Raw genomic sequence first — 21385 nt, forward strand, 5'->3', positions numbered from 1 at the left:
AAAGCTAGTACCACTCTGTCAAGGTAATTAGCTGTATTAAAAGGAAACCCTGGGGCATATCTGTTGAAGAGGAATTTTGATATCCCTTTCCAGATACAATGCTTTCTTTATTTATAATTTGAACAGGTAACTGCACTTCAAAGCATTATACTAGATGTGAGAGACATGCAACTATAACTTCCTTTCTAAAAACAGAAATAAAAGGGGAAGGAAATTAGCTGTTTCCTTGTTTTACAGTGGGCTGAAAAATTTAACAACATGAGGAGTGGATCTAAATTTCTGGTAATCTAAATGAGCTTCTAATTAACAAACAATTCCCTAACCTCTACATATAACATATAAAAAGGAATCTCAGGGTTGTATGTGATGTCATGTATGTACTCTGACAAAAAATATGAAATAAATCTAAATCTGCCCAGTTGGGCAGATGAGGTGAATCAGACAAGGTGAACGTTGCATGTATAGGTCAGACTCTGTATAGATGGCATACATGAATTCATGTATATGTGTGTGTGTGTGTGTGTATATGTCTATTAAAGCTATCACATGTGCTTTTTTCGCCCTCTTGATTTCCCTCTTCTGTTCTCCTACATTCGCAATGGTCCTGTAGTGATTCATTTGATCCCAGCTGCCTGGACCTGACTTTTGCCTCCTTTTTCTTGTCCAGAGCCTCAATATTTATTAGTCTGATTCTCTAATAAAACCCTGTCCTTCACTCTAACAGAAACATTTTATGCTTGATATCCTGCTATCTCAGTTTTAAAAGCCTCCCACTTGCCAGATATTCCCTGACCAGTAAATAGCCTCTCCCGATCAACCTCTATAAGTTCCTGTTTTATACCAAAATTGGCCCTACTCCTGATCGAGACTTTAACTTGTGCACCAGTCCTATCCTTTTCCATATCTATTTTAAAGTGAATAGAATTATGGTCACTCCAGGCCTCTAGTCAGGGGTTGGGGTGGATACAAAGAGATCTATGGGTGGGTGGGTGATGGGGTTCAGAGACGCTCAGCTGGGGTGAGGTAGGTGGACAGAGGTCTCTGGTTTGGGAGTAGGTGGGACCTCTGGTTCAAAGGAAGTAATCGCCAAAAGATCTCTGGCCAGAAGAATGGGAGCAAATTGGTGTAGTAGGGAAGCACAGAGATTGGGGAAGCTGATGCTTTTCAAGTTGGAGGGAGGGATCTCAGCAGCGCGTCATCTAAAAGTTATCTCTGACTGTAGGATGTAAATGTCAACCTTTGCAATTGGTTTGAACCTAAGAATGTCTGATTTGTTTGCAACTGCAATAGATTACCCGCACTTGATAAATCTGCATTCCTTTCCCTGTTGCTGGTTTAAGCACCAGAAAGTCCTTGTCCATTTGGTGTCAATAACGGCAATTATATTTCTACAATTATTACTTTTTCAAGAGACAGAAAAATAGGCACATTTTTAAGTTAAATATACTTTAAATGTAAGTGGTATTGTCCAGCTGGTTTCACTATAACATTCATGTAGTTCTCATGTTAATTCAAGTACAAGACGAGACAAAATGTTTTAAAACCAGCTTGTTTGGCCGTGCAAAATATTTGAAGAATCTGGCACAGTCCATTTTTAAAGATTAAACCTTGGTTATTTTCTCAAATCTCGAAACATCAAGAATTACAAACTTGAAAGCCTCTGAGTTGTAGTTAATTCTAAATCACTGATTTAAATGTCAGCATGAAGCGGAATAGAGGAGGGTTTGTTATTTCTTATCGTTTTTAAAAATGTCATTTTTTTTGGAAAAGAAAATCCAAACTATTAAAATCCTGACATACATACTTTGATTGCCTTACATAGTTAGAGCAGACTTATTAGGACACACGAAGGGACCACTCTGCCCATCAACTCAATGCCAGCTCTGAGCAGAACAAACCGTCACTCAATTAACTTGATATGTTTCTCACCTTTTCTTTATCACTCATGCCTATTCACTTCCCTTTGATGCTTCTACCAGTTTTAAGATGAGAAATTTAATGCCAATGTATTTCATAAAAAAATATGAATAATATTAATGTTTATTACTAATGCTACATTTCCTAAAACATTTGCTAACTTCATATTTTGCCCATATATTTTTGACTTTTGTGCATGTTAAAAAATGTGTGAAGTTCATGAAAGTACCTGATGATGAAGATTATCAGTTGGTAGAATTGTACATGTGAAGACATATACACATGAAAGTGGCAATGCATGTAGGCAGGGCGATTAAAGTGGTGTTTAGCCCCCTTGCCTTCATTCGTCTGAGCACAAGAAGCAGGGACACAAGTTACAAGATGTGGTGAGACTGCATGTGTAGTTTGGTGTGCAATTTTGGTCACCCAGCCATCGGAATTATACCATTAAGCTGGAAAGGTTGCAGAAAAGATTCACAAGAATGTTCCTAGGACTGGTTGGTTTGAATTATAAGGAGAGACTGGAAAGGTTGGGACTTTTCGCTCTGGAGCAGGGACCACCAAGGCCCGCTCTTGCAAGAGGATGACCACCAATGCTAAAGGCTCTATTTTCTGTTCATCTGCCTCTGCTTTTCACCGCAGACACCCCCCACCCCCAACATTATCAGTCCTCTTTTGACCTCCTGGCATTTATTGACCCTTTGGATAGTCTCATCAACCACTTTGGAGACCGAGAGGAGTCACGTGATGGAGTAGTGGCCGGACAGTGAACTCCAGCCCTCTCCAGAAAAGTCGGGAAAAACAAAGGAAAATACAAAGGCACAGAAATAAAAGTTAAAGAAAAGTGAGTATAAAGGTGGAAAGAAGATGGCGACAAAAAAAGAAAAATCGAAAGCAACGGTAAGAAAAGAGGAAGAGAAGACAACGGAGGAAGAAGGTGAAGGCCTTACCTGTTCTCCCTGTGGAGAGAGAAACCCGCTCCCTCAGGTCGGTAGATAATGGACTACAAAAATGGCTCGCTGAGCCGAGTAAAAGTGCGCAACCGCGCATGAAAAAAAACACACCGACGGGAGGGGGGACCAGCTGGGGAGTCGATCTCCACAGCCGGCAACGACAGCTGCAGAACACCTGCAGCAAGAAGAGACCACAGAAGACAATGGAAACAAGAAAGAAGAGAAGAAAAGGGCAACAAAGAAACAACAGATGGCCAACCCAGAGGAAGAAGAAGAGGAAGAGGAAGAGTACAGTGAAATAGAAGAAGAAAAGGAAGGCAAGATAAAGGAGGTACTTTCTCTTATTAAAGGATACATGGAGTCATTTAAAGAATGGCAAACACAGGAATTTAATGATTTAAGAAAAAGAATAAACAACACAGAAGAGAAAATGAATAAAATAGATATGACCTTAACAGAAATGGGAAAGAAAATGGACAAGATGGAAGAGCGGGCAGTAGCAGCAGAAATGGAGGTAGAAGACTTAAAAAAGAAATTGGAGGAATCTAATAAAAAAGCGATAGAGACACAAGAACTGTTAGCTCAAAAAATAGATATAATGGAAAATTATAACAGAAGAAATAACATAAAGATAGTGGGCCTTAAGGAAGATGAAGAAGGCAAGAATATGAGGGAGTTTATAAAAGATTGGATCCCTAAGACCCTAGGATGTCCAGAACTACAGCAAGAAATGGAAATAGAAAGGGCACATAGAGCATTGGCCTCTAAACCACAACCACAACAAAAACCAAGATCTATTGTAGTAAAATTCCTAAGATATACTACAAGAGAAAAGGTACTGGAGAAGACAATGGAAAAAGTAAGAGAGGGCAACAAACCACTGGAGTATAAAGGGCAAAAAATCTTCATTTATCCAGATATAAGTTTTGAACTCCTAAAGAAGAGAAAAGAGTTCAATACAGCAAAGGCGATTTTATGGAAGAAAGGGTATAAATTTATACTAAAGCATCCAGCGGTATTGAAAATATTTATTCCAGGATAACAAAACAGACTATTCTCGGACCCAGAAGAAGCACGAAAATTTGCAGAACAATTACAAAAATAGACTGAGGGATGAAGACGGGTAATGAAAGTAAAAATGATCACGATTGATATGTATGTGGGTAAAGAGGTATAAGAGTGAATAGATAAAATGTGCATACGTGAAGGTATCTGTACTTAGAGGAAAATATAGATAGTATAGACAAGAATGAATAAGGGAAGGTAATGGAATAGAGAGAATAAGGAGGGAATTAAAAGAGTGACCTTTGTTACATATGAACAGTGAAATCTTTGGGGAGGGCTGGGTGGGGAGAAATAGAGGTCACTGCAAAATCAGTTGACGCTTGCGAGTGAATTCGCAAACCCAAATGGAGAGGGGAGATGTGGTTGTCCGACAAGGGATAAAGGAAAACTCAGGAGGGGAAGGGGAGATTGGGGATAAAGAAGATATAAATAGGAGAATAAGGAAAATGTTGGATGTTGTAGGAATGTTGTCTTATAAAGAGTTGAAAATAAGAAAACAGAAATGGAAAAGGAGGAAAGGTAATGATGGAAAAACGGAAGGAGAAGATAAACAAAGTATAAAATGGCTACGCTGAACTATATGACTTTAAATATTAATGGAATACATAACCAAATTAAAAGGAAGAAACTACTAAATTTACTGAAAAAGGAAAAAAATTTATATGGCATTTGTCCAAGAAACACACTTAACTGAATTGGAGCACAAGAAATTAAAGAGAGATTGGGTAGGACATGTAACAGCAGCATCATATAATTCAAAAGCAAGAGGAGTGGCTATATTAATTAGTAAAAATGTGCCATTTAAAATAGAAGAGGAAATAATAGATCCAGCAGGGAGATATGTTATGATAAAATGTCAGATATATTCGGAGTTTTGGAATCTACTTAATGTATATTCACCTAACGAAGAAGATCAAAAGTTTATGCAAGATATCTTTTTGAAGGTAGCTAATACGCAAGGGAACATACTAATAGGAGGGGATTTCAACCTTAATTTGGATCCAAATATGGATAAAACGGGGAAAAAAATTAACAGGAAGAACAAAGTAACCAAATTTATAATTAAATCAATGCAAGAAATGAAACTTTTGGATATATGGAGGAAACAAAACCCAAAAGAAAAGGAATACTCATACTACTCGGCTAGACATAAAACATACTCAAGAATAGACCTATTTTTGTTATCAGCTAGTATGCAGGATAGAGTAAGAAAAACAGAATATAAAGCGAGAATACTATCGGACCATTCACCCTTAATATTGACAGTAAAGCTAGAGGACATCCCTCCAAGAATGTATAGATGGAGATTAAACCCCATGCTACTTAAAAGACAGGATTTTAGAGAATTTATTGAAAAACAATTAAAAATGTATTTTGAAGTAAATACGGAATCAGTGGAAGATAAGTTTATACTATGGGATGCAATGAAAGCATTCATTAGAGGGCAAATAATAAGCTATGTAACCAAGATGAAGAAGGACTATAATCAGGAAACAGAGCAGTTGGAAAGGGAAATAGTAAACATAGAAAAAAAATTAGCAATGAAGGAAGATACAACTAAAAGAAGAGAATTGGCGGATAAAAAAATAAAATATGAAACATTACAAACATATAAGGTAGAGAAGAATATAATGAAGACAAAACAGAAATATTATGAACTAGGGGAAAAAACGCACAAAATCCTAGCATGGCAGCTTAAGACAGAACAAGCTAAGAAAATGGTATTGGCATCAAGGAAAAAAGACAAACAAATTACATATAATCCAAAAGAAATTAAGGAAAACTTTAGAGAATTCTATGAACAATTATACCGAATTGAAAACGAAGGGAAAGAAGGGAAAATAGAGGAATTTTTGACTAAAATTGAACTACCAAAACTACAAATAGAGGAACAAAATAAATTAACAGAACCATTTGGAATAGTAGAAATACAAGAGATAATAAAAAAATTACCAAATAATAAGACACCAGGAGAGGATGGATTTCCAATAGAATTCTACAAAACATTTAAAGACTTATTAATACCGCCCCTCCTGGATGTAATCAACCAGATTGATGAAACACAAAGCTTACCAGAATCATGTAAAACAGCAATAATTACAGTAATACTAAAACAAGGGAAAGATCCACTCTTACCAGCATCATATAGACCAATATCTTTGCTAAACACAGACTATAAGATAATAGCTAAACTATTAGCAAACAGATTAGCAGAACAGGTACCGAAAATGGTAAATTTAGACCAAACTGGATTTATCAAAAAAAGACGCACAACAGACAATATTTGTAAATTTATTAACTTAATTCATGCAGTAGAAGGAAATAAAGCACCGGCAGTAGCAGTTGCTTTAGACGCAGAGAAGGCCTTCGACAGAGTAGAATGGAATTACTTGTTCAAAGTATTGCAAAAATTCAGTTTACCGGAGAAGTATATTAATTGGATTAAAGCATTATATAAGGGACCGTTAGCGAAAGTGACAGTAAATGGGCATGTATCAAAGCAATTTAACTTAAGCAGGTCAACGCGGCAGGGATGCCCACTATCACCATTATTGTTTGCGCTAGCTATAGAACCACTAGCAGAATCGATAAGAAGAGATAATAATATAAAAGGAATAAAAATAAAAGACAGGGAATATAAAATCAGTCTGTTTGCGGATGATGTGATAGTGTACTTAACAGAACCAGAACTATCAATAAAAGAACTATATAAGAAATTGAAGGAATATGGAGAAGTGTCGGGATACAAGATAAACGTAAATAAAAGTGAAGCAATGCCTATGAATAACGCGGATTTCTCAAAATTTAAGGAGGAATCCCCATTCAGATGGCAAACGCAGGCAATAAGATACCTAGGTGTGCAAATAAACAAAAATCTAGGCCAATTATATAAATTCAATTATAATCCACTAATGAAAAAATTACAGGACGATTTAGAGCATTGGAAAGATCTACCACTAACACTGATAGGAAGGATAAACTGTATTAAAATGAACATTTTTCCAAGGATATTATACTTATTTCAGGCACTGCCAATACAACTGACAGAAAAATTCTTCAAAGAGTTAAAGAAAATAATAAGGAAATTTTTATGGAGAGGGGGGAAACCGAGGATAGCACTAGATAAATTGACAGAATGGTATAAACAAGGAGGCTTACAATTGCCAAACTTTAAAAATTATTATAGAGCCGCACAATTAAGATACCTATCAGATTTTTATCAAACAAGGGAAAAACCAGACTTGACGAGATTAGAATTAGATAAAATAGGGGAAAAGATACCTGAACACATATTATATAAATGGGACGAAAAATTGGTACAACATAGAACTTCTCCAGTATTACATCATCTCCTCAATATTTGGAAGAAGATTCATGTAGAAAGAAATAAAACAAATTATCAATTACCAAAACTAATATTGACGCAAAATAAGCTACTCCCTTTTACAATAGACAACCTTTCCTTTAGAGAATGGGAAAAAAAAGGGATTAAAAGAATAGAAAATTGTTTTTCAGGAAGTAGATTCTTATCCTTTGAACAAATGAGAGATAAGTACAATATAACTGGTGATACAGCGCTGGCATATTACCAACTGAGATCCTACTTGAAGGATAAATTAGGAAGCAATTTGAGTTTACCAGAGGGAAGTAACCTTGAATATGTGATTACAGATACAATGTTAATCAAAAGATTTATCACAAATATGTATATTAAACTGCAAGAAAAGGAGAATGAGGAAACAAATGGTAAAACTAAACAAAAATGGGAACAAGATTTAAATATAAAGATAAAAAAGGAAACATGGGAGAAATTATGTTCTGGAACGATGAGAAATACAATAAATACGAGGCTACGTATGATACAATATAATTGGTTACACAGACTATACATTACACCGCAAAAGTTAAATAAATGGGACCCAACAGTATCTGATAGATGTTTTTGATGTAAAAAAGAAATGGGAACAACAATTCATGCAATCTGGACATGTGAGAGAGTAGAAAAATTTTGGGATGATCTCAATCAGATATTAAATAAAATAACAGAAAACAATATACCAAAGAATCCAGAGATCTTTCTCCTAAGTAACATAAAAAACAAAGAATTTGGAATTGATTTGGAGGATGCACAAAAAAGATTTGTTAAGATAGCTCTAGCCGTAGCAAAAAAATGTATTATGTCAACCTGGAAATTGGAAGATAATTTGAAAATACAACAATGGTATATAGAAATGAATAAATGTATTCCATTAGAAAAAATAACATATAGTTTAAGAAATAATATTGAAATATTCGAACAAGTATGGGAGCCTTACATTAAATACAATAGCGAAAACCTACCGGGGACAAACATTATCTAAGTTGATGGAAGGAGAAGGAAAGAAAAGAATAGACTCTGTAGAATTTCTGGTGTATTTTTGTTGAATGACAACATTGTCTGACTGAATTAATGCAACCTAGATTGTATACCTAAAATGGATGAGGGGGGGGTGGGGGGGTGGCTTGGGAGGAGGGAGGGGGGGGGGGGGAGAAAAAGTCACTGTAAATGTGTGAAAAAGAAAAAGTGTATATCATGGCTAATGTGATTTATGGTGTGAAAAATAAAAAAAATTAAAAAAAAAACAAACACTTTGGAGACCCCTGCCCTGGAGCCTAGGAAGCTAAGGAAAGACCTTTATAGAAGTTTATAAAATTGTGAGAAGCATCTATAACCTTTTCTCCCAGGATAGGGGAATCTAATCGAGAGGATATATATTCAAGGAGTGAGGGGAAAGATTTAAAATGGATCTGAGGGGCATCTTCTTCACACAGAGGATGACAGGTATATGGAAAGAACTGCCAGAGGAAGTGGGGACAGTTGTAACATTCTAAAGACATTTGGACAGGTAGATGGATAAGAAAGGTTTGGAGAGGTATGGTTAAGACGCAGGCAAATGGGAGATCAGCATAGACAAATTGGGCTGAATGATCTGTTTCCACATTGTTGAACTCTATAAGTTCATCAAGTTATTCCAGATGAGTATTATTCCGCGATAATATCTTCAGATGATGAATAATATCATTGCAATGTCGTCTTTTCTGTGCTAATTTGCTAATGCTGTGGCTGCCATGAGTTGCGAGTGTCTTCCAGTCAGCAGTATTGTTTATCTTTGTTTCTCTGCATGCCATTAACCGAACATTTCAGAAGTGTTAGTTTGTAACAGATGGCTTTAAAAATTGAAGTGGATCTATTCTGGCAAAAATTGATTGTACAAGAATCCACCTCCTAACGCCAACCATTTGTGCTATGAATTTTATCTTTCTGCTCTCTCTTAATGCCACAAATTCCTTTTATAATTAGGTGGGTTAAGTTTCTGATAAAACACGAACAAGACTCGCAAAAAATTACTTGCATCTAATCTGTAATTGTCATAGAAAGAATTGAGCGGAATAGGATCAGAGAAGATTAGCGGGATATGAGCCAAGTACAGACAAATAGGACCAGCTCAGAGGGGAACTTGGACCAAACGGCCTATTTCCATTCTGTGTAACTCTAAATATCAGAGAGAAAGCAAAATACACAGCTGCATCTATTCTCCCAAAGAACACTGAGTTTGAAAGATAAATCTTGAATGTAAGTATTTTTGGAATATTTTCTTCATAACCTCTGACAAAAGGAGCCTTGATAGCCCAACGCTTGAGTCTGCTAATGCTGTAATCGTGCCCACCCATCCTTCCATTCTTACCCCAAGCACCAAACTTTCGCCCTCTTTCCTCTTCTGATGTGCCTCCCTTTCCCCCATTTCTGCTGTTCCTATCCTCAGAGGTAACTGTTTCCAGTCATTATTTTGCCCGTGATCTGTTCAGCCATTTTAGTTGCTTCTCAGGAGGAACATGCAAAAAATGTATCATAAGGACACCTAATGTTTGCAGCCTTGTGCATTCTCTTGCAAGTTTTTTTTCCTCCTTTACACCCTTTCAGCATCTAATGGATTCATTAGAGGATAAAATGCACTGACTGAATCTTTCAAGATTCCTTTGTTGTCATGTACATAAGTACACAAGATTTGTTTTCTTTTGTTTGACCATATGGCACATGAAGAGGCACCACTAATCCAGCACCATTCGCAAAAAGAGAAAGAGAAGCAAAAGAGAATCCTTTCAGGGACATTGAATGTCCATGGATTCATTCTGTCACCTCCTCTGATACCACTGGCTCCTGTGCTCCTGGATCCTCCATAGCCGTAAAGCTCCTTGTTCATTCTAACTGTGCTCCATGCATGCAAGACCTTGGCTTCAGGTTTCGAACCCCTGATACAATTAGCAAGTTCTTAACACCAAAGGTCTTTCAGGATCAATGCTTGCCATCAACACCTTCACAAATCCCACTCCCTATACCTGGTTCTCATGAGCTGCCCGCTGGTTTGAGTTCTTCAACTGCTAAGCCCCTTGCTGGTCTCCTACCTTGTAGGATCTTCACCCGGCTTCTTTTTCTTGTGTTCTCCCACTCTGGTACCTCGTGCAGGTCCACTGTTCCCCCTGGAGCCTGAAACCCTCGTGGTCTAGACTGCCAAGCATGGTCACCATCATCTTGGGCACAGACCTACATGGTTCTCCAATGTAAAATAAAACACTGATGGCCCTGTTCTAAATCAAGGTGATTTAACCTGTACGTGATGTCAGACATAATGATTGGACAGTAGGTGGAGGAGCATCTCCACAAGAAAACGCATCTCCGCGCTTGGGTGTACACCAATGGCAAAGCTGCACTTTTTCAGTTATAAGTGGTTGCATGCAGTCAATAAGTGCATGGCTGCACAGCTAGGGTTGTTTTTCTGTTATCAGATAAAATAATGTGCAATTAGTCTGAGCCTGTTTATATGCATTGGTCTCTGGAATATTGCCATGAAATAGCTTAGATTTTGGGCACTGTTGATTAAGTAAGGCTCAAATGCATTTCCTTCAAGTAGGAGGGTTTTCAGAATGAATGATCCAAGAGTTTGCTGTTACAAATCACTGAAGGATCCTTGTATTCTTTCACATTGCCATGTTTGGTGAAGGCTTGTTCTCAACTCCAGTAAAACAGCTGCATTCTATTTATTTTTCAGAATAACCTGAATTTTCCAGCATAAGACAGGACCTCCACTTGCCGTCATGAATACAGGTATGTACTGTACTCTCAAAGCAAAGGTTGAATGTATTTGTTTGCATTTACCAATACTTTAGGGTGTTTTATGATGCAAAGGAAATTTCTTGAAAATTAAATTAAGGTAAGATGATTCCTATAATGTGATAATTCAGTACATTTTGTGTACGAAAGTCTTGGTTTAAACATGAATTTGTAAACTAAGAGCAATTACATAATTTTTACAATCTTTAATTTTAGTTTTGAGTACCAGTTCGCAGTAACTTGCTGCATTCAACCATTTATGTCCAAATTTATGTTTTCTTGTAAGAGATTGAAGCAAACACAAGGTTAAAAATCATTTGGAAGTAACTACTTAAATTGAATTTCTTCAAAACTATGTTTCCATTAATATGTTTTAGCCTCATTTTGTTCCTCCTCCTATTAAATGCCACCATAATTTTAACCTCTGCTCTCCTGTGCCATTTTGCGGGGCTATAGTTCCAAGGCCATAGACTATCCTGAGATGCCTCACCAATGTGGTCATGGCATTAGTAGGCTGTGCACCTGTGGGAATATAACAGCACTGTCCACTGTTCCATTTCCTCTTTATACATATACATAGATCCCTCCCATTCGGTCAACTGAGGATGTGCTGCTGCTGTACAGATTGTCCAAAACCCCACTGCTCGTCAGCTTTTATTTCATTAGCACACCATCCACATTTATTCTAAGCCAGCTTTTGCTGAGGCTTTCAATTTCTCCTGACTGGAGGCTTGCTTGATCACTTCTCCCACCCCCAACCCCCACCACCACGCTCAGTCTGACTGCATGCCAATTACCCTTCATTATTTTTGCCCCCACGCCCACCATCGATATAGGATATACTTCCCTCTAGGGTATTACTAACATTTAGAATCTTTGCACATTCATTCTTCATAGATTGATTATTTTTCTCGTATTACTTGCATAAAATTGTCTTTTTTTTTTGTTTGTTTTAATGGTTCTGCTTTAGCACACATCAAAAGTGGCTAAAACTAATGAGATTTTTCATTACTTCTGTGACTTAAAATGCAAAATAATTGTCATGCAGTGATTATATTTCAACCAAGTATAAACTAAGTGATAAAACATAGAACACTATAGCTTAGTACAGTGCCAATCTTTATATTCCGACCAAAATTTATAACGAAACTAAACCTTTTAACCCTCTATTTTTCTTTCATCCATGTGCCTGTCTTAGTCTCTTAAACACCCCTAACATTTTAGCTTCCATCACCAGCCCTGGCAAGGCAATCCAGGCACCCACAACTCTCTGTGTTTTAAAAAAAACCTCTGACGTCTCCCCTAAACTTTCCTCCCTTCACTTTGTGCAGATTTCCTCTTGTGTTTTCTGCTCCCACACTGGGGAAAAAAGGTGCAGGATGTTCATCTTATCTATGTCTCTCATAATCTTGTAGACTTCTATTAAGTCACCTCTCATCCTTTTATGCTGCAAAGAGAAAAGCCCTAGCTCTGCTAATCTTGCATCAAAAGATACATTCTCCAATCCAGGCTACATCCTGGTAAATTTCCTCTGCATCCTCTCCACAGCTTCCACATCCCTCTGAAACAAGAAAACCAGAACTGAACACAATATTCTGAGTGTGGTCTCACCAGAGATTTGTAGAGTTGCAACATGACCTCTCAACTCTTGAACTCAATCCCCTATTCATGAAGCCCAGCATCTAATAAACCTTACCTATCATGTCAACCTGCATGGCAACCTTGAGAGATGTTTTAGACCCAAATGTCCTTTTTTTCTTCCCTTCTGTTAAGTATCCATCCATTGACCCTGTACTCAACCTTCAGGTTTAACCTTCCAAAATGTATCACCTCATACTTATCCAGATTGAACTCTATCTGCCACTTCTCTGCCCAACTTTGCATCCTGCCTATATCCTTTTATAACATACAACAACCTTCAACACTATCTGTAACTCCGCCAACCTTGTATTATCTGCATACTTACTAACCCATCTTTCCGCTTCTTCATCTTGGCCATTTATAATAATCACAAGGAGCAAGGGTCCCAGAACAGATCCCCGAGGAGCTCACTAGTCACTGACCTTCAGGCAGAATATGTTCCATCCACTACTACTACTCTACTTTGTACAGGCAAGCTAATTCTGAATTCTGAATCCACACAGCCAGGGTTCCATGGATTCCATGCCTCATGACTTTCTCAATGAGTCTCATGGGGAACCATATCAAATCCCTTACTAAAATCCATATACTGTACACCACATCTACCACCTTCCTTTCATCAATTTCTTTTGTTATCTCAAAAAAACTCAATTAGGCTTGTGAGGCACAACCTTCCCCTCACAAAGCCATGCTGAATATCCCTAAGAAGACTACTTCTCCAAATGCTCAGAAATCCTTAAGAATCCTCTCCAGTAGTTTGCACACCACTGATGTAAGACTCACTGGTCTATAATTCCCTGGATTCCCTATTACCTTTTTTTTTTAAACAATGGAACCACATTTGCCATTCTCCAATCCTCCAGCATCTCCCCTGTGGCCAAGGAGGAGGCAAAGATCATCACCAACATCTCACCTATCTCTTTCCTCCCTTATAATAGCAACCTGGGCTATATCGCAGCTGCCCCTGGGGATTATCAATCTTAAAGTTTTTAAGAAGATCCATCACTCCCTCTTTCTTAATCTCAACATGCTCTAGCACAGAAGCTTGTTCTATTCTGACCTTATCTTGACCAAGGTCCTTTTCTCTGGTGAATACTGAACCAAGGTATTGATTTATGACCTTTCCGACCTCCTCTACCTCCAGGCACATGTTGCCTCCTTTATCCTTAAGTGGCCCTACCTTCACTCTCGTCATCTTTACATACTCATAGAAAGCCTTGGGGTTCTCCTCAATCCTACTTGCCAAGGTCTTCTCGTGTCCCCTTACCATATACTTCTCATGAACCCTTCCAGTTTTTTGTTTTCTTCTTCACCTTAACTAGCCGCATCAGCGTTTTGTCAACCACAATTCCCTTATCCTACCATCTTTTTCCTGTCTCAGTGGGACAAACCTATCCAGATCCCTCTGCACATGGTCCCTAAACATTGAAGCAATGTTTTCCCAGCTTACTCCCCTAGTTCCTGCATCATCCCATTGTAATGAGCCTTTCCCCAATTAAATGCCTCCCATTTTGTCTGCTTTTATCCTTGTCCATAACTATGCTAAAGCTCAGAGGTTTGTCACCTTACCAGGTTCATTACCCAGTACTAGATTCACATTGGCCTCTCCTCTCATTGGCTGGTTCACATACTGTGTCAGGAACCCACCTTGGACACACCAGACAAATTCTGCCCCATCAATCCCTCTTGCAATCAAGGTGTACCAATATTTGGGAAGTTGATGTCTCCCATAACAACTACCCTATAATTTCTACGTCATTCCAAAATTTGACTACTTGTCTATTCCTCAGTATCCAGTCCTCCCTCCATTGCACTGGATGAAAACAGAAAAGACATCAAAAATATTATGTATGTGTGTGTGTGTATGAATGTACATATACTCTATTTTTAAAAAATCCAAAAAACATCTGAACAGCTTATCCTGAGGGTCTCATATATTTTGTAGCTTTTGATTCATACCGCAAATCAGAAAACAAAAGTAAGACTATAGTGAATACATCTAATCACATTAAAAACATTTACATCAAACGAAAATAAGACATAAAAGGTCATCATGTATCTTCAAATTTCACCGATGAATCAAATACACGATATCTAATTTTTTCTAAACTTAAATCGGACATAATATGAGAGAACCATTGAAAACACTGTTGGAAGTTTTATATACAATTTCATAGCAATATTTGCACTGTAATGCTGCCACAGAAGAACAAGAACAATGTTGAAACAGAGGTAGTCATAGACAGGAGTTACAGCCAGGTTGTCACGCCAGGGCCATGGGAGGATGAAAGGTGGGTTACTGTTAGGAGAGGGACAAAAGAAAGTAAGGTGCCAGAGACGAGCCCTGTGAATGTAACCCTCAGCAATAAGTACGCCTCTTTGAGCACTGTTGAGGGGGACATCAAGGTTGGGGGGAGTGACAGTGGCTGTGCCTCCGGCACGAGGTCGGCCCCTGTAGCTCAGAAAGGGAGGGAAAGGAAGAGGAGGGCAATTGTGGTAGGAGACTCCATAGTTAAGAGGACGGATAGGGGATTCTGCGGACGCAGCAAGGAGAACCGGATGGTGGTTTGCCTCCCTGGTGCCAGGGTCCGAGATGTTGCTGCTCGTGTCCCAGATATCCTAAAGTGGGAGGGACAGGAGCCAGAGGTCGTGGTACATGTAGGTACCAATGACATAGGGAGAATTAGAGAAGAGGTCCTAAAAAGTGAGTACAGGCAGTTAGGTAGGGAGTTAAAAAGAAGGACCGCAAAGGGGGTAATCTCTGGATTACTCCCTGTGCCACGTGACAGTGTGAATAGAAATAGAATGAGGTGGAGGATTAACACGTGGCTGAAGGGGTGGAGTAAGGGGCAGGGTTTTAAGTTTCTGGATAACTGGGACCTTTTTTGGGGGAGATGTGACCTGTACAGTAAGGACGGGTTACACTTAAATCCCAGGGGGACCAGAATCCTGGCAGAGGTATTTGCTAGGGCTACTCAGGATCCTTTAAACTAGAATGGTTGGGGGGAGGGAACAAAATAGTACAGAGCAGTAAGGAGAAGGTTAGAATGCAAACAATGAAAGTTTGTAGTAAGTATTTGAATATGGATGGGCAGGTGATAGAGAAGGGAAATGCTCTGGAAGAAGATGAAGGGCAATTGGCAGGAAAAGTAAATAATGTTGTTCTTAAAGATGAGGGAAAACAGGGATTAAAAAATGGGAAATCCCTGAAATTCATATATTTTAATGCCAGGAGTATTGTAAAAAAGGTGGATGAGCTGAAGGTGTGGATTGATACTTGGAAGTATGATGTGGTAGCGATTAGTGAGACATGGTTGCAGGAGGGATGTGATTGGCAACTGAATATCCCTGGGTTTCGTTGTTTTAGGTGTGATAGAGTCGGAGGGGCAAGAGGAGGTGGGGTTGCATTGCTTGTCAGGGAAAATATTACAGCGGTGCCTAGGAAGGATAGATTAGAGGGCACATCCACGGAGGCTATTTGGGTGGAACTGAGGAGTAGGAAAGGAGAGGTTACACTTGTAGGGGTGTATTATAGACCACCCGGAGGGGACCGAGACCTAGAGGAGCAAATCTGTAGGGAGATAGTAGATATTTGTGATAAGCACAGGGTTGTAATTATGGGAGATTTTAATTTTCCACATATAGATTGGGAAACACATTCTGTGAAAGGAATGGATGGGTTAGAGTTTGTGAAATGTGTGCAAGATAGTTTTTTACAACAATATGTAGAGGTGCCGACCAGAGAAGGAGCAGTGTTAGATCTACTGTTGGCAAATGGGATGGGTCAAGTGACGGAGGTTAGTGTTGGCGAGCACTTCGGGTCCAGTGATCATAATGCCATCAGCTTCAATGTCATTATGGAAAGAGAGAAATCAGGGCCAAGGATTGAGGTTTTTGATTGGGGAAAAGCTAGATTTGAGGAGATGCGAAAGGACTTGCAGGGTGTGCATTGGGACAATTTGTTTTATGGGCAGGATGTAGTAGAGAGATGGAAGTCTTTTAAAGATCAGATTTTGAGAGTGCAAAAGCTTAATGTTCCTGTTAGGTTAAAAGGAGGGGCAAAAGGTTTGAGAGAGCCGTGGTTTTCAAGGAATATTGGAAACTTGGTTCGAAGAAAAAGGGAGGCGTACATTAGATATAAGAAGCATGGAGTTAAGGAGATGTTTGAAAGATACATTGAATGTAAGAGGAATCTTAAGAGAGGAATTAGGAAAGCTAAAAGAAGGTACGAGAAAACTATGGCAAGCAGGGTGAAAACTAATCCAAAAGAGTTCTACAAATATGTTAATGGTAAGAGGAAAGCTAGAGACAAAATTGGTCCCTTAGAAAATCAGAGTGGAAAACTGTGTGTGGAACCTAGAGAAATGGGGGAAATATTGAACAGTTTCTTTTCTTCGGTATTCACTAAGGAGAAGGATATTGGGAGATGTGGGATAAAAAAAAGCAAATTGGGTAAATATGGGGAATATAGAGATTACAAACGTGTAGTTTTAAGGCTTTTGAAGAATATAAAGGTGGATAAGTCTCCGGGACCAGACGGGATCTTCCCCAGGACATTGAGAGAAGTGAAGGAGGAAATAGCAGAGGCTCTGGCGGTAATTTTTCAAATGTCTTTAGATATGGGGATAGTGCCGGAGGATTGGCGCATTGCGCATGTGGTTCCGTTATTTAAAAAGGGTTCAAGGAGGAAGCCTGGCAACTATCGGCCTGTAAGTTTGACGTCTGTGGTAGGTAAATTAATGGAGAAAATTCTTAGAGATAGTACTTATAAACATCTGGATAGACAGGGTCTGAACAGGAGCACTCAACATGGATTTGTGGGAGGAAGGTCATGTTTGACCAATCTGATTGAATTTTTTGAAGAGGTGACTAGGAATGTGGATGAGGGTAGCGCAGTGGATGTTGTCTATATGGACTTCAGTAAGGCTTTCGATAAGGTACCACATGGAAGGTTAGTTAGGAAGGTGCAGTATTTAGGTATAAATTTTGAGATAGTCAAATGGATTGAACATTGGCTGAAAGGGAGAGGCCAGAGAGTGGTAGTGGATAATTGTCTGTCAGGTTGGAGGCCGGTGACCAGTGGTGTGCCTCAAGGATCTGTATTGGGCCCATTGTTGTTCGTTATATACATTAATGATCTAGATGATGGGGTGGTGAATTGGATTAGTAAATATGCAGACGATACTAAGATAGGTGGAATAGTGGATAATGAAGAAGGTTTTCAAGGATTGCAGAGGGATTTGGGCTGCTTAGAAAAGTGGGCTGAAAAATGGCAGATGGAATTTAATGCTGATAAGTGTGAGGTGCTTCATTTTGGTAAGAAGAATCAGAATAGGACATATGTGGTAAATGGGAGAGCATTGAGGAATACAGAAGAGCAGAAAGATTTAGGAGTAACGGTACATCGTTCCCTGAAGGTAGAAACTCACGTGAATAGGGTGGTGAAGAAGGCTTTTAGTATGCTGGCCTTTATCAATCATTGCATGGAATATAGGAGTTGGGAGGTGATGTTGAGATTGTATAAGACGTTGGTGCGGCCTAATTTGGAGTTCTGTGTGCAGTTCTGGTCGCCTAATTATAGGAAGGATATAAACAGAGTGGAGAGAGTGCAGAGAAGGTTTACCAGAATGTTGCCTGGGTTTAAGCATCTGGAGTATGGGGAGAGATTGGACAGATTGGGTCTTTATTCTTTGGAGCGTAGAAGGTTGAGAGGGGATTTGATAGAAGTATTTAAGATTATGAAAGGGATAGACAAAATGGATGTGGATAGACTATTTCTGTTAAGAGGAGGAAAGTTTAAAACAAGAGGACATGAGTTAAGAATTAAGGGGCAGAGGTTTAGAGGTAACATGAGGGGGAACTTCTTTACTCAGAGAGTGGTAGCTGTGTGGAATGATCTTCCGGGAGAAATAGTGGCGGCGGAGTCAATTGTATTATTTAAGAAAAGGTTGGACAGGTATATGGATGAGAAGAAGATGGAGGGTTATGGGCATTGTGCAGGGAGGTGGGACTAGAAAGGGGTGTTTGGTTCGGTGCGGACTAGAAGGGCCTAATGGCCTGTTTCCGTGCTGTAATTGTTATGTTAAATTCTGATTTTGATGGCCCAAAACATTGATGATCTATTGCCTTCTGTGGATGCTGCAAGTAGGAAATGTGGGCATGGTATATCATTAGATTTCTATCTGAGAGCATAAAATTTAACATCAACTATTTTCTACAAATGAGACGTTCTTATAAAGAACCACTTTCAGTGACGTCTCCAATCAATATTTTCATGAAGTTAACTGAATGCAACTTAGCATCCTAGATTTAGTGTCAAACTGATTGCTATGTTCCATTAGGCCCTTTCAAACTGCCATGTAAAATGGGGTTAACTGGACAATTTTCACGGTTAGCACCCCAGTTACATGGCAATTTGAAAGCGTCCAACCGAGTTCCTGACCTACCTCAGAGGTGGCCAGAGAACTCAATTAAATTTACCCAGGTCTCCTCCATGGCCGATTTGAAAACAAAAATGGCTGCCCCCGCTTACTCCAATGATGTCATCACCAGCATCTGAACATCATGAACTTCTGGTGAGCGTGTGACGCGTCATTCACTGCATCATCGCGGGGGCAGGATCCCCTTAAATCGGCAGGCTGGTGATTTAGCAGGCAGGTCCGTCTTCGATTTGAAAGGTGCATTCTGCACCCAAGACCCAGAAATCGCACCAGGGTCCCAGGAGGGCTACCTGGGTGCTGCAGTTTGAAAGGGCCTAGTGACTGCCAGTGCCCAATCGACGCTCTCTTTCCACAAAGTTGATCCAGACTCTACTCTGCCCCAATATCACATATTAGGCATGTTTTAGTGATCACAAATCCATATATTTAATATAAAATAGAAATGAACACTGGATCTAATGGTGCCTTCACATTACAACTGAGGTTATTGTGTGATGATACTATAATTGTAGCATAAGTCCAACTTGAAACAGAATTTGAAATAAGTCTACGAGGAGGAGAATGTGGCACATGACTGGCTTTGAGTTCATGCCATGTCTTGCAATTACTTCCATTCGACAAGCTTAGCATCAATACAAAGATAAAATTTTTCATGCCTGATACCAAGTATCGAAGACATTTATATTAAAAAAAATAGATAGTTTATATCAATTATTCCAATGTGACCAACATCAAGCTGCTGTCATCATTACAAAACTGTGATTTATTGGACGAATTTCAGTAATTGAGCAAATACCTTGGAGATTCTTCAGCAGGTTGACCAATTTCCAATTTTATCTGACACCTTAGTTTAGTTTATTTATATTAGCACATTTAAAATAGCTCACATTGACCAAAGTGCTGTACAGATCATAAATAAATGAACTTAAATGCAGTATAAAATGGATACCCAAGATTTAGAATTGTACATACATCATGATAACAATCATCTTCCAAAAACATGCAAGTAAAACTACAACTTCAGTCTGGATTTAAGAGTTAAAGGAGGGGGCTGATTTGATGGAGGGAGGAATGTTGTTCCACAGTTTGGGGGCCGTTATGGCGAAAGCACGATCTCCCAAGTTTGTGATTTGAGCGTGGATCAACCAAATGTCCTAAATTGGCTGATCTGAGGGGTCTTGAAGTGGAGTAGGGCGTTAGGAGATTGGTGATGTAGGAGGGAGCTAGTCCATTGATGGCTTTGTAAACAAACTTTGTCCTAGGAAACTGAACTGGTAACTGCTCATCCTCAAAGCAACCATGGTTGAAGAAAATATGAAATAAAAATGGAATATTTTGGAAATTTCCAGTAACTGCCTAGCCTTACTAATTATCCACATGAGCTAATGTTCTAGTTGACAAGGAAAAGCTTCTACTTTCTAGCATAATTTTAATTTTATTTACTGCACAAGTTGTGAACATTTTAAAATTAAATCCAAAACTGAACTGTTTTAAATCTTCTTCAGAGATGACAGCCGTTTTGATCTTAAAGTATCCCACTTATGATATTTGTAACTCTCAATTGAGTTGTGAATGAAGATGAAGGAAGTCATCTAGACGTACCATGTCTGATCATGCGTATTCAACTAAAATGATTAAACCAAGGGCATACCTAAAAGGCTAGACCCTTTCTATCTTGTTCTAGCAGTGGAGCATTTTCAAATGGATTTTTAAATAACCTGAGTAAAGTTAACTCAGGAGCCAGGCCTGCTGTTTTCCTTCTATTATATTCTAGCAGGGAACTAACCTTATTTTAAGTTTAATGGTTGTGAACCAGAAGTTCCTGAGAATCCTGAGAAGTTCCTGAGCATACTTAATACCTTCCAACTAAATATCTTGTATTTTTTAAACTCTATTTTAAGCCCAAACCTCATTCCTCCAAGATTTAAATATATTTCTATTGCTATGTAATTCATGTTCAGAAATGTAATTTTAATAATCTTTGAGCAATCATATAGCTGAGTCATGAAAAACCGAGAAATCAGAAATTTTGCATTCTAGTTAGATGAAGCACAAGAATGAGCACCACACTCTTCGTTTTACTAAAACCCCCACAGGAAGCCTTCCAACATTCAAAGTGGGTCTATTTTAAATATTACCACTTGATAATGGATGAGGTTTTTTAAATCTATCTTTGAGGTATTAATTATTTGGATGGATATAACTTACGTACCTTTGGT

General features: G+C 38.7%; 1 protein-coding gene across 26 annotated transcripts in view; it reads left to right on the forward strand.

Annotated features, from left to right (window-relative positions):
* LOC138764018 (sorbin and SH3 domain-containing protein 2-like) overlaps positions 1 to 21385 on the forward strand; it is a 555886-nt gene that overhangs the window by 331509 nt on the left and 202992 nt on the right. For 18 of the 26 annotated variants that reach the window (XM_069939455.1, XM_069939471.1, XM_069939465.1 and 15 more), the window contains exons 2-3: positions 9351 to 9549; positions 11024 to 11079. In XM_069939455.1, the coding sequence (XP_069795556.1) occupies positions 11070 to 11079 (10 nt within the window). In that variant the 5' untranslated portion in view covers positions 9351 to 9549; positions 11024 to 11069. The remainder of the gene's footprint in view (positions 1 to 9350; positions 9550 to 11023; positions 11080 to 21385) is intronic. The other 8 variants (XM_069939294.1, XM_069939275.1, XM_069939352.1 and 5 more) reach the window with 2 other exon arrangements.

The sequence above is a fragment of the Narcine bancroftii genome, chromosome 1, assembly GCF_036971445.1.
Source record: "Narcine bancroftii isolate sNarBan1 chromosome 1, sNarBan1.hap1, whole genome shotgun sequence".
In the NCBI taxonomy this organism is placed as follows: domain Eukaryota; kingdom Metazoa; phylum Chordata; class Chondrichthyes; order Torpediniformes; family Narcinidae; genus Narcine; species Narcine bancroftii.